The sequence below is a fragment of the Electrona antarctica genome, assembly GCF_951216825.1.
Source record: "Electrona antarctica genome assembly, chromosome: 21".
NCBI classification, from domain to species: domain Eukaryota; kingdom Metazoa; phylum Chordata; class Actinopteri; order Myctophiformes; family Myctophidae; genus Electrona; species Electrona antarctica.
Genome location: NC_136802.1, coordinates 37,018,347 through 37,031,072, shown reverse-complemented (window position 1 = coordinate 37,031,072; position 12,726 = coordinate 37,018,347). Strand labels below are relative to the sequence as shown.

The 12,726-nt window shown below is 41.6% G+C and overlaps 1 protein-coding gene across 1 annotated transcript in view; it reads right to left on the bottom strand.

Annotated features, from left to right (window-relative positions):
* The window catches only part of LOC306914201 (netrin receptor UNC5D-like), a 204,154-nt gene extending 191,633 nt beyond the window's left edge, over positions 1-12,521 (bottom strand). The window contains exon 1 of the mRNA XM_079491180.1: positions 12,402-12,521. Within this exon, the coding sequence (XP_079347306.1) occupies positions 12,402-12,468 (67 nt within the window). The 5' untranslated portion in view covers positions 12,469-12,521. The remainder of the gene's footprint in view (positions 1-12,401) is intronic.
* Positions 12,522-12,726: the final 205 nt, after the last annotated feature.

Sequence of the window (12,726 nt, the reverse complement as noted above, 5' to 3'; positions counted from 1 at the left end):
TTGAGAGCAGGAGAGGACCTGGTGAGACGTAGGAGGGGCACGGACATGAGGAGTCAACCCACAGAGCAGAGTCCTTCCATCCAGATTGTGTGGCCCTGGTCTTTCCCTAGTGGGTCTGATCCAGGGTATAGCTACATTTTGACCTGAGATCAGATTCTAAAAATGTCTGTTTGAAAATGACAGTTTTCTGAAAAAGCTATGTTTCTATGTCAGTCGTTCTTCGATTTTTCAAAAATAGCAGACCTACAAGCTCATAGCGCGCCACTCGGTGGCGCGCTATGAGCTTGTAGATCTGCTATTTTTCAATAGCTAAAGCATAACATAATGCTAACACCAAAAGGGGTTCCCGTCCCCAAATGGGTTAATCACCCCGGCTGGGTCATCTGAGTGAGGGGTATGATGTTCGCGAGACCCGAAACCCCGATGACCTTGGCATAGGATATACATCAGTGAGGATACGTCCCAGGTGCACCCATGCGATGTATGTAGCAATAACATACAGAGGGGAGAATAATACAGTACGATACGTTGAAATGAATTCCAACAATGTGCGTCCATTCCCTCCGTTGTTCTCCGTTGTTCACCCAAAAAGTTACTTACTTTCTATCAATTACACACTCCCATGAAGCCTTGAATACATGCAATATGTATTCGTTTTTAATTGTTTACAGAGCAATAAAAAGAGAAAAGTATTACAGTATATAAAAGCAAAAACTTAATAATAGCATAGCAAAGAACATAAAACAACATTACACTAACAACAGAAAAGGCAGCAAATCAGGCAGAACAGTTAAGGTGGTTGCACACCGGCCGTGTTTTTTGGAAAACCGATGGAGAAACGCAGCTAAAAATCCGAATTCGCATCCGATTCGCGCCCGGTGTGTGGAGACCTTTAGTACATGAACAACAACACAGAGATTTTAAAAACTCAACTAAAAGCAAGAGGTAGGTAGAACTTGGTCTTGAAATAGGACAGGTCATTGTAGGCACTTTGAGGCGAGCAGGTCAGCCTGGTGGACCTGAGGGGGGCTGCATCGAAACTGCATCGAAATATCGATTTCAATTTCAAGAATCCAAGTATATCGATAGGTAAACAACAAGCAACATATATCGTATCATTTGACATTGTATCGTATCGTATCATTTTGCAATGCAAATAATCGGTATCGAATCGTTTTGCAATACAAATAATTGTTTGCATCAATACTAAGTATACTTGTGCATTGTATTTAGCAATTGATCTTGGTCTATTGATATCAATAGACCAAGTGTAGCGATATTGAATGGAAAAGTAATTAAACCCCTTTTTTAATTTGTTTCTTCTTAAAATTGCTAAATACAATGCCCAAGTACTTTTACTTTTGGTACATTAAGTACATTTTGATGCAAATACTTATGTACTTTAACTCAAGAACATTTTGAATTCCGGACATGTACCTGTAACGGAGTATTTCTATATTGCAGTTACTATTGATACTTTTACTTAAGTAAAAAAATTGTACCATTTACACCACTGATGACCAACATCACATTCACATGTTACTGTTGAGAAACTCTAAACCTGTCCCTACCAGTAAATGCCTTACCATTCCCATATCACCGTTTCATTACTCACAATGATTACCCTGTTCTCTATCCACTCACCCACACCCACACAATTCCATTCAAAGGGGCTTTATTGTCATGAGAAAACACACATTTACACTGCCAAGGCAAACATGAAACAATTCAAACAAAAATCAAGACTAAGAAATGCATGTACAATTAATTTTTTTTTACTGTTTGTTTTGTTTTTCTCCACCACAATCAGAGCACCAGGCTGTCTCCGAATCTAAAGTCATTAAAATGTTACCCAACTTGAATAATAATTGATCATCATCATCGTTACATCATTGCATGTTTAATAAGGAACTGTTTTCGGCCAGACTTTTCAAATCAATACAAGCTCGGGGGTGGGGGGGGGGGGGGGGTTTCACGTACAAACTGCTTCATGGCAGATGGGGAAGTATGGGGGGGGTGTGTGTGGCGGGCTTTCAGGTAGGAAGGGGCCTAAACGCACGAAGGGTCGTTTTCTCTAATGGAATCCAAAGGTTTCCTCTGATATTAATATGGTTGGGAGTAGGGTTGTCCCGATCGGATCGGGTGATCGGAAATCAGGGCCGATCACGTCATTTTAAAATGAGCGGAATCGGATGCCAAAAAACGTGATTGGGAAATCCCTAGTATCAATGTTATATCCATAATCATGATATTAGACTGGAAATTGTCTGTGATTTGGGATATCGTACTATTGTGATATGGCATATACAGTACGTGTTCTATAAAATATAAATAGCGGATCGGGAAAGAATGGGTATTGGCAGATGCTTAAAATCAAATGATCGGAATGGGATCGTGACATCCTAGTTGGGAGTAATCAAGACGATGAGTCAGATTCAGTTTCATGTCACATCACCACAGATAATAAAGGTCCATAACCACATGAACCCTACCCTATATTCTGGGCATGTCACTGGCATAATAGGCAGACATTCTGTCACTCTGTCTCCGAATACAACGTCATTAAAACGTTACCTAACTTGAATTATTGATTCAATGTACGGCAAACATCATTGCACAATTACAATTCAAGCATTTAGCAGACATTAAAGGGGAAAACCACCCATTTTCAACATTTTGCTATGTCATTAATATACCTTAGAACTGTTGTGTGGAAATAATAAAAAAGTCCCCCCATTCTGTGTTTCCTAGATGCGTTTCACCATTAACATGGTGAAACGCATCTTGATGACATCATCAAGATGTGTTTCACCATGTTAATGATTTTTTTCAGACCTCTAGTTCTAGGAAACACAGAATCGGGGGGACTTTTTATTATTTCCACACAACAGTTCTAAGGTATATTAATGACATAGCAAAATGTTGAAAATGGGTGGAATGCCCCTTTAATTGAAATCTCACACACACACACACACGCGCACGCACGTGCAGGGATCCACTCCTCATTGACCAGTGAAGACGTTGCCATGATCCCGTAACCACAATCAACAAATACAACAATGAGATCATAAAAGGAAGGGAGCGCTGCTGTCGTTCAGTTTTACATATTGACACGTGCAGGAAATCACCATACACTGTATATCCCACCCAGTGGTGCATGGAAGAAGTATACTGGCCATGGAGTTTGAGTCCGCTTTGACCTCATGTCTCACAGCACACCACACGCATTCTCAAATGACTCGACATTTTAGGCTTATTAATCCCGCCATCAATGTCTTCACATGTTGTATGTAAGCATGACACAAAGCCAACTCTTGTCGTGACAAATCATGACAACAAACACAATTTTTCGGGCTGAACAAATAATTAGAAAGAAGAAGAAAACGGCAGGTTACAACACATTTTTGTCTCCACCAGGCCGAAGGCATGGGGAGAGAGTATGTTTTGCACTCCGTCCGTGTGTGTGTCCGTCCGTCCGTGTGTGTGTGTGTCCGTCCGTCCGTCCTTCCTTCCGTCCGTCCGTTACCAGCTAATCTCTGGCACCGTTAACCCGGTCGATGCCAAACTTTGCACACACACTCCCTGGATGCCAACGATGAACCTCTGCCCCACATTTTCCAGAACGGCCTGTTATAGCGCCACCATGAGGCAGCTTTTCACATGTTTTACCTAAAACTGCACCGATCTGCGTGAAACGTTGCATGCACACTCCCTAGAGGCCAAGGACAAACCTTTGACCTGCATTTTCCGCATCTGCCTTTTATAGCGCCACCAGGAGGCCGACTTTTGTAAAACACATTTTTTGATATTACTCCTCCAGATTCTGTCCAAAAATCTCACAAATCGTTACACAGTATCTCTATGGTCATGTGCTCAAGTCGGATCTGTCTGATATTTCATATTCCATCCTAATTGCCTATAATTGGCTTTCACAGTTTGCAAGATTGCCCCGTTTTGAACAAAAGCCTCAAATCATGAACGCAGCATGCAATTTACGTGAAATCTTTCACACATTTTCTTACTAGGCTGAGGAATATATCCCACCCTTTTCACATTGGCCTGTTATAGCGCCACCAACAGGTTGATTTTTGCAAAACACATTTTTGGAACAAAATGCCTCAAATCATCCAATTGCCATCAAAGGCAAACATGTTTATATTACTCCTAAACATGTTGCCAAACATCTCACACAGTCCTATCCTCCTGGTGGAGACCTGTGCCCAGAAGGGCACTTTTTCTAGTTTGTAGTTTTTCTTCTCTGTAATTATTTGTTTGGTCCAAAATATTATGTTTGTTGTCATGATTTGTACAACGGTCTTTAAATAATTATGTTTTGTAATGTCTATGGCAAAAATGCATTGGGAACTATTTCCTGGGCCTGGCGTCGTCATGAAAGGGGGCGGGACTGCGACGCTCTATAAAGGTAGATGCCTCTTCTGGCTCTGGGGCGTCTGTCTGTATCTCGAGGGAAGGCAACATTGGAGGCAAGCATTCCCAAGATTCCTTGCAAAGCAAAAGCATGCAAAGCTTCCGGGTATGTAACGGAAGGGGACGTTCAGTAGCCCAACAGGCACGACCATAATAGATAATATGGATATAGAGAGCGGATGAGGAGCGACAGCCCCGCCCCCCGCTATTCATTTCAATGGAAGTTGCTCAGTGGTGTTTTGAAGGACCCGGAAGACTGACGGGTAGTACCCCTCGAGCGTTGGCTGGCTCCTATGATAGTATATAAAAAGTAGTATATAAAAATAGCAGATCTACAAGCTCATAGCGCGCCACTCGGTGGCGCGCTACGAGCTTGTAGGTCTGCTATTTTTGAATAATCGTGAAAATGTATCGCAAATCTTTGAACATATTCTTTCAGAGCGAGCGTGTTTAAGTCAAATCTTTGCTTCTGGGAGGTCTCTGGAACAACATATTTTCAGATGGGGGTCCTTGACATGAAAAAGGTTGAGTACCACTGACATAGAAACTTAGGTTTTTCAGAAAACTATTATGATTTAGAAGCCATTTTTCAGGTCTAAATGGGTTAACCTGGGCCCAGCGGCACACTCTTTTTTACTTAATATAATATAATATAGGCCATTTGGTTAATGTATGTGTTGTAATGATCTAAATATGCAGTAAAAGTAAAAAGTACAATATTTGCCTCTGACAACTGTACTCGAGTAAAAGTACAAAGTATATAGGCTAACAAATGGAAATACTCAAGTAAAGTCAACCCTAATCCTAACCCATCTCCGGCTGTCGCGTTCATGGGTGGCAGTGTGCAAGCTTGTCTAGTTATTTTTTTTTTCTTAAAGATTTGGAGCTTTTTATGCCTTTATTCTAGTGATGCACCGAATATTCGGCCGCAGAAAATATTCGGCAGAAAATGGCTAAAAATGCATTTTCGGCCTATACGGTTTCGGCCTGAAAAGGCAGAAACTATATCACCAAATAGTGTATGCAATTAATGCATTCAAAAGAGCTGAATAAATGTTTTATGGACCCATAACAGTGATTATTATTTAAGTTAAGTTTTGCCATAACCATTTATTTTGCCATACATCAGGTAGCTTTAAGGTACGGCCATGACAGCAATGGTAGGAAAAAAGATCATATTAATCATATTCGGATATTCGGTATTCGGCCAACTGTTTCCTATATTCGGTATTCGGTTTCGGCCAAGAATTTCCCTTTCGGTGCATCCCTACTTTATTCCATAAGGAGCGAGCTCCAAAAGTGGTATGTGGCATAACACATTACAAAAAAATGGTATACCGTTTTGAAAAAAATGGTTGCCGTTTTGAAAGATGTATGCAATCACAATAGTGTAATAACTCTTAAAGGTATATTCAGTGATTTGACTTAATTCAAATATCACTTATTTTTTCTTTTTTTCCTGGATAATTCTCTCTACTATAGAGTGTGCTGACCATATAAGGAGTTCCTCCCTGTCCCCAGTGAGCCCCTGGGGTCAAAAAACCCTAGTTTCAGTTTTGGTGGCGGGTGGCAAAGCCTTCATCCAATCAGGATGAGAGGGGCCTTCCTCCAATCATGATCGAGTGGGGGCGGGCCTTGGTGCACATGCTGTTGGCCTGTTGCACTTCCCCCCACTGTAGAGCGTGCATGTGCACATTTTGTTACCGGGCGGACTGGGTGGTTTTCCAAATCACCCAAATCACTGAATGCTCCTTTAAAGTGTAATAAGTGAAATAGTGTAATAAGTTGGAGCTCACCCTCCCCCCTCTATTGATAGGCCAGTAGGATGACAGGAGATAGAGAGACTCTCTCTATCTCCTGTCATCAGAGAGATGGTGAGTGACATGCAGCAAAGCCGTCACAATCAGGACTCGAACCTGCGACACACTGTCAGGCTACATTGTGGCCTAAGTGCCCGGACCGCTATGCCAGCTGTCCAGGCCGAAGCATGTTTATTTTAATGACCAATCAATCAATTGTGTTGTGGCTTGGATCAAGACTCAAGTTTCAAAGTTTAGAAAAAATACAATGACTTTAGTGTTTTTGCATTTGTTTCTCTCTTCTAAATAGTAACATTACATTAGCATTAACCCATTTTGGGCGAGAACCCCTTTTGGTGTTTTAAACATTATGTTATAATTTAGCTATTGAAAAATAGCAGATCTACAAGCTCATAGCTTGTAGGTCTGTTATTTTTGAAAAATCGTGAAAATATTTATTTCAGAAAACTGGAGGATTTAGAAGATTTTTTTTTAATTTTGAGGTCAGGCCTAAATGGGTTAAAATCTTAGTGTTTTGTCAAGTAGGCCTAGGCCTATTTGGGGTCCACTTGCAATATCCTCACAGCCCAACAGAGGGCCATAGGTTTGGGACCACTGCTCAAGTCATTACAGGGGAGTGTTATGGATGGTTTCCGTTTTCCATGACAGCACACATGAAGGAAATCACTAGACAGTATATGCCCCACCCATGCAGCCACACTGATAGCAGTTATCTCACAATGCTCATAAAAAGGTATTGCCCTGTGCGGTGGCACCTAGAGTCCAAGAACACTTTTAAGACTTGAGGCCGATTCTAAAAACAATTCTCAAGTGAAAAAATGACAAAGTAATCAGAAAAGTCAAAGAACAATCCTATTCAGGATCTCCTATGTGTTCAGTAGGAACACACTGACACTAGCAGGAGCACTCATCCAATGTCATTTCTGCACCCACCATGCTAAAAAAAAAAGAAAAAAGAAAAAACCTGAAGACCTCTCAAAACAAACTGGACACCCAGAACTCACCTCACCCCTGCTCATTATTGCGAACGCAGTGAGCATTTACTATGAGACCCAGCAGATCATGTCTGTCTGTCTGTCTGTCTGTAAACTTAAAGAAAAAACTTAAAAAAACGTAACTTAAAAAAAAATCTTAAAAAGAAAAAACTTACAAAAAAAACTTAACTTAAAAAAACTTTAAAAAAAAAATTAACTTAAAAAGAAATCTTAAAAAAAATTAAAAAAAACCTTAAAGTACGTAATTTATTCTAATTGTTGTTATTGCAATATACGAGCTGCTTCCCGCGTTCGCGCGTCTTACTTGTACTAGGGTGCGAGATGGCTCACAGGGTATATAGAGGACAGAGTACGGCAACTTGCAATGAGCCTGGTCTTCAAGATACGCAAGAAAACAGGGAAAACCGGGATACCCATGCGCATGTCATCATCATCATTTTTCGACCGCGGTCGAGATCATGGATTTCACAATGCCACGCTAGACTTTCCGGTCCTTCATTGCCACCCCCAGTTCCTGCTTACTGATGCATGTGTCCCTAGCGATGACATCAGGGAACGACAGTTTTCTACCTCTGGTCTGCTTTGAGGCAGGACTCCAGAGAAGAAGGGAAGATATAACCTCATTGTCAGCTCTGTAGCAGTGGCCCGGCAAACTGTGTTTTTCTGGATCGGACTAGTGTAGAAACACGGGGAAGGTTGCCGTATTATTAGATTAGTCGATGGGTGGCTCTTCCAAGACAGATTTTGCGCTCTCATTAGAAGGCGGGTGTAAGTGCCATCCAACCGTTTCTCTAGTTTCTAGTAGAATCGCCTCAACGGTCGTCCTAAATATTTTTACTTTTAACATTTTACTAAGATGGGATGACCAGATTTTATGCATGACCAGGCCATACCCTTCCTAGTTTGAAAGTTGCATGTACTTCTTGTCAGACTACTTCAATATAGTGCAAAAGACACACAGGCACACCACCACCAGAAATAGCCCCGCCCCTGATCTCACTGAAACCAGTTTCGGCATAAAAATGGGGTCGAATTCGTAAATAAAGAATTTATTGTGACTCCTTACCCTCCTTCAAAACCGCTCTAAAAGAGCACCTACAGCTGACTGCAATTTGTTTGTAAAAATACAAACAATATACTTTATATGGAGGTATAGGCTTCTTCTGATTCTCAAATGTTTTGCCATACTTTACTTACATTTTGCATGCTGGAGACCCCTAGAACAGGGGTTCCCAAACTTTTTTGGCCCAGGTACCCCTTGGGGCTTGGGGGGAATAATGTTTTCCTAGCAATACCGATAAGCATATTTGCAACCTTACATTTAGATCCCATTGGAACTATTATTACAACTATTCAATCAAAGTCACAACACATTTTCACAACATTTATTTAAGATGCTATCTTAGAATAGACTAGAATACCTATTTGACAGAAACATAATTGCCTTCCTTGATGCATCAATTAAGCATCATCAGCGACAGCTGGTCACAGACACTCAGGTGGCTTTTAGACGAGGATGGTGTTCATAAGAAACGGCAAAATAAAGTATCATATGCTGGGGTCCTTTTAGACGAGAAGGGTGTTCTCAGGAGGTGAAAACGCATCAAAGTGAAACCACCTCCCAGAGTGGAAATCTTTGAGAACGCCGTTTTATCCCTTCTCCGTGTAAACAGGCAAAAGGTGAATCCGCAAAATGTATGACATCATGGCTCACGTTGGCTCGCAGCGCATATATTATTACATTGATGCATAATTATGATATAATGGAGTTCCTGAACAAGCCTCCCTCCTCGCCTACAAAGCGCTGCTCATCAGCGATGGTGAATGTAAAACCATGATGTAAATAAAATGCCTTAATTGTGATAGGTGGCAGCCGCGGCAGCAGCGTTTATGTAGCCTAATGTATTATAAAATATATAAATATCCCGTGGCGCTCTGCCTGCATGCTCTGGGCAGCTGTCTGTCACCACCATCACCCTCCCTGTGAATGAAAATAAAAATCCAGTCCCCTCCCCAGGTGATTAAACAAAAAGGAATCACCATTAACCTATTAATTAACATCACATTTACCTCAGTATTATTTATTCCTAACTTTAATCTGGTAGCGTTTTTAATATGTGAGAAATTAAAGTGACCGCAAAAATCGCGAAAAACTGACTGCTGTGAGCTTTGAACTCACGGCCAATGGGGGCAATGGTCTCGTAGTCCAACACCTAACACAGCAAGCTATGTAAAGTCATTGAAATGTGGTGGTTAAAGTGTGTACTTGTAGTGTGTGTTGTAGTGTGATGACGCCGGGAACTGCGTGAAGGGGGAGCTGGCTCTTCTTCTTGTACATAACGTGGGTGACTGGTCTATTTGGCAGCCCGTTACCGCCACCTAGCGATATTATAGCGTTTTCATAAAGTGTGCGTTCTCGTAAAGGGTCAATAAAAACTGAGAACGCAACGGGACTTTGCCGTTTTATCTGTAGATGGTCGCCGTCTAAAAGAGGCCTCAGTCTCTGCAGCACTCTAACTGAAAGTGACTGCATGCAGTCTGTTTCATTTCTATCCAAAGGCCCTTGAATGATAAGGATTACTGTGATTATGGTAAGCTCACATATCACATACCATAATTCACTGGCAAAAAAACAAATACATTTTTGAAAAAATAAAATAAAATCTGAATTATTTCGTGGACCCCCTGGGTCTGCGGACCCCACTTTGGGAACCACTGCCCTAGAACTCCCCCAATGACCCCTGGGGGTCCACAGACGCAACTTTGAGAACCATAATTTTGGCCAAATTTGACCGAGGGACTGACATTGAATTTGTTTTAATTTTCGCTTTCAAATTGACTGTTGTTCAGTTTGACCCACCATTTTTTAGAGATTATAGAGTAATGTCTTGCAGAAAACAGCGAATTGAGAAAACAGGCTTGAAAGGTTCACTTCTGTGGACTCCAACATTAAAACTACTGTAGCTACATGTTTAAGCATTTATTTCATATTTACTCTGATATTTATTTCAGACATGCTCTAGTATGTGAAGAGTCTGCCTGTGCCATTAACTCATTTTGGATAAAATATAAATAAATTCAGTTTTTCTCCTCTGGTGAAAAGCTGGAGGTTACACGGTGGCAGGCTCTCAGTCAAATCTGGTCAGCATTGTTCTGGACAGAGACACCTTCAGGCATTCAATCTCAGTGTATTTGACCACATTGTGACATTGCCATCTAGTGGCACTTTTGTATCACATGCAAGTACAGTCCAGCTACATTATTAGGCATTGGCTTGGACCAATACTATCAGTATCAGAGATCTGACTTCCCCAAATGACCATAGGACAGTAGTTTGCATGCATACATGCATACACAATCTAAATGTTTACAGTGAACATTGTAAGACAGACTGTAATTGTGAATGTTTACAATTACAATCAGCAGTGGACAGTAAAAGACTTGTACTGTCCACTGCTGATTGCAATTAAACAAGCATGTCAATGTATAGTAAATGTATGCACTTTTACTAAAAGTACATACATTTACTTGTATGCATTTACTGAAGGAGACTGATAGTAGACTATAACAAGGAGACTGAATAGTATACTAGTGATACTCAAACTCCGGCCCGCGGGCCTGACTGGCCCGCGGGCTTAATGTCCTGATTGTCACGTATCCAACACACTTTAAACTGAGCTAATTGGACCTCCCGTTCCAGAGATAATGGCCAAAACGTCTTGAAAACCTCGGGCTAGTGGTGTTTTTTTTTCTTCTCTAGAAAGGCTGCTGTATCGATACACCATGAAATATCTGTGTTGACAAACACGCCTTAACATTGGGCGGAGCACACTGGCCTATTTGCATTGCACAGTGCGCTCAGTGCGCTATTTCCGAACGTGCCCGTTATCAAAGCCCCCCTTGCAAATTTGCAATGCACTCCCTTCTCAGACCCCTTGTTAGGATGTTTACTCCAGTGGAGTAATATCTAGTAGTAACTGCCTTCCATTTACATTTCACAAAAGTGTTGCTCTTGTCGTACGTTCCACTCCAAAAAAAGGGCTTGAGAAACCTGTGCAAATTGCAATTCAACCAGACCAAAAGCAAAACCCCCGCTGTTAATTTTGCATCGCATTGTAAACAGCTGTGCCTCGTTATAGCAACAAAAGTTTCTAACTTGCGGTCACAGTCGCGATACTTTTCACGTGTGGGGTACTTTTATATGGATTTAACTCCAGACTATCCACAGTCCCGTCTCCCAGTCATGGAGCTGGGACTGACAGACGCGACGAGGAGCAGCACGTAGGCTACGGGGCTCCACCGGGCACGTCAGCGTCGCGTCTCCGTCACCGTCAGGGAATGTTCCCTTTTTAATCAATGAAGGGTGGCTCCACTGCCCGCATTACAAGCTCACTCTGTGCCACACAAACATACTGTACTGTCCCCCATACTACATGTAGTGGCATTTGTTTTCCAAAAATAATAATATTTCCACCTTTTTCCAAAGCCACGTTCACCAGTTTGAAGCAGGGTTTAGTGACACGTAACTACAGGTAGGCACATAGTGTTTGCACATCCAAGGCATAAACCGGACCACAGTACTCACAGACAGACTCCAGGCAGCGCAGATGATACATGGAGTTTTAGTGAAGAAAAGCGGCAGTACAGAAAATGCATACGAGACAAAAAAAGAAGTAGGCTATATAGTCCTTTCCTTAATTCCTTGCACAAACACAAAATGTCTTCTGTTATCTTTCCTGTCTGATAGTCATACAGCACGGGTTCCAGTAACAGGAAAAATCACCCAAAAGTTACGGTCAAAATGTTGTGTTCCAACGTGTCAAACTAGCGTCCGTCTTTCCTCTTTCTCAGTTGCATAAAACACACCAATTAATAATACACATTAAACTAAACTTTAGGGGGCGCTCTTTACCAACTGCAAAACAGCTATAGCTAAGCATGGAAAGCAGGTCATCAACATTATACATAAATGCACTAATAAGGCAAAAATGAAATAAAACATATGAATTACCAACACACATGTGGACCATTGGCGCCGTCAAAGAACCAGGATTAGGCTACATACTTAGCGGTGGTTTATGATTAATATTATAGGTTACAGTAGAAGTTATATATTAGGTTCAATATATTCCCGTAAAAAACATGCCATATAGTTTACCTGCACAAGGGTTGTAGGACTGCTTCCAGGCTCTAGTTGTTCCTTCTGCTCCAAGCGGAGACTGCATGCAGTGAGAACAATTTAAAAAGTATAGCAGAACAAAGAAAAAAGTTGGTAGAAGCTTTCACTTCTTCTCGGCGTGATAATACGTCACTTTGCGTCGGCCGTTGCAGGGTCGGTGAGTCCGGTCGTTGCTCCACGCAGACAGACATGCACGGTCGCACTCACTGCCTGTCTGAGATGTGCGGGGTTTTGTTGTGCATGTATATATCGGGCTATAGATGAGAGTGGAGTTATACTTATAATGGGACGCCCGGCCCCCCCT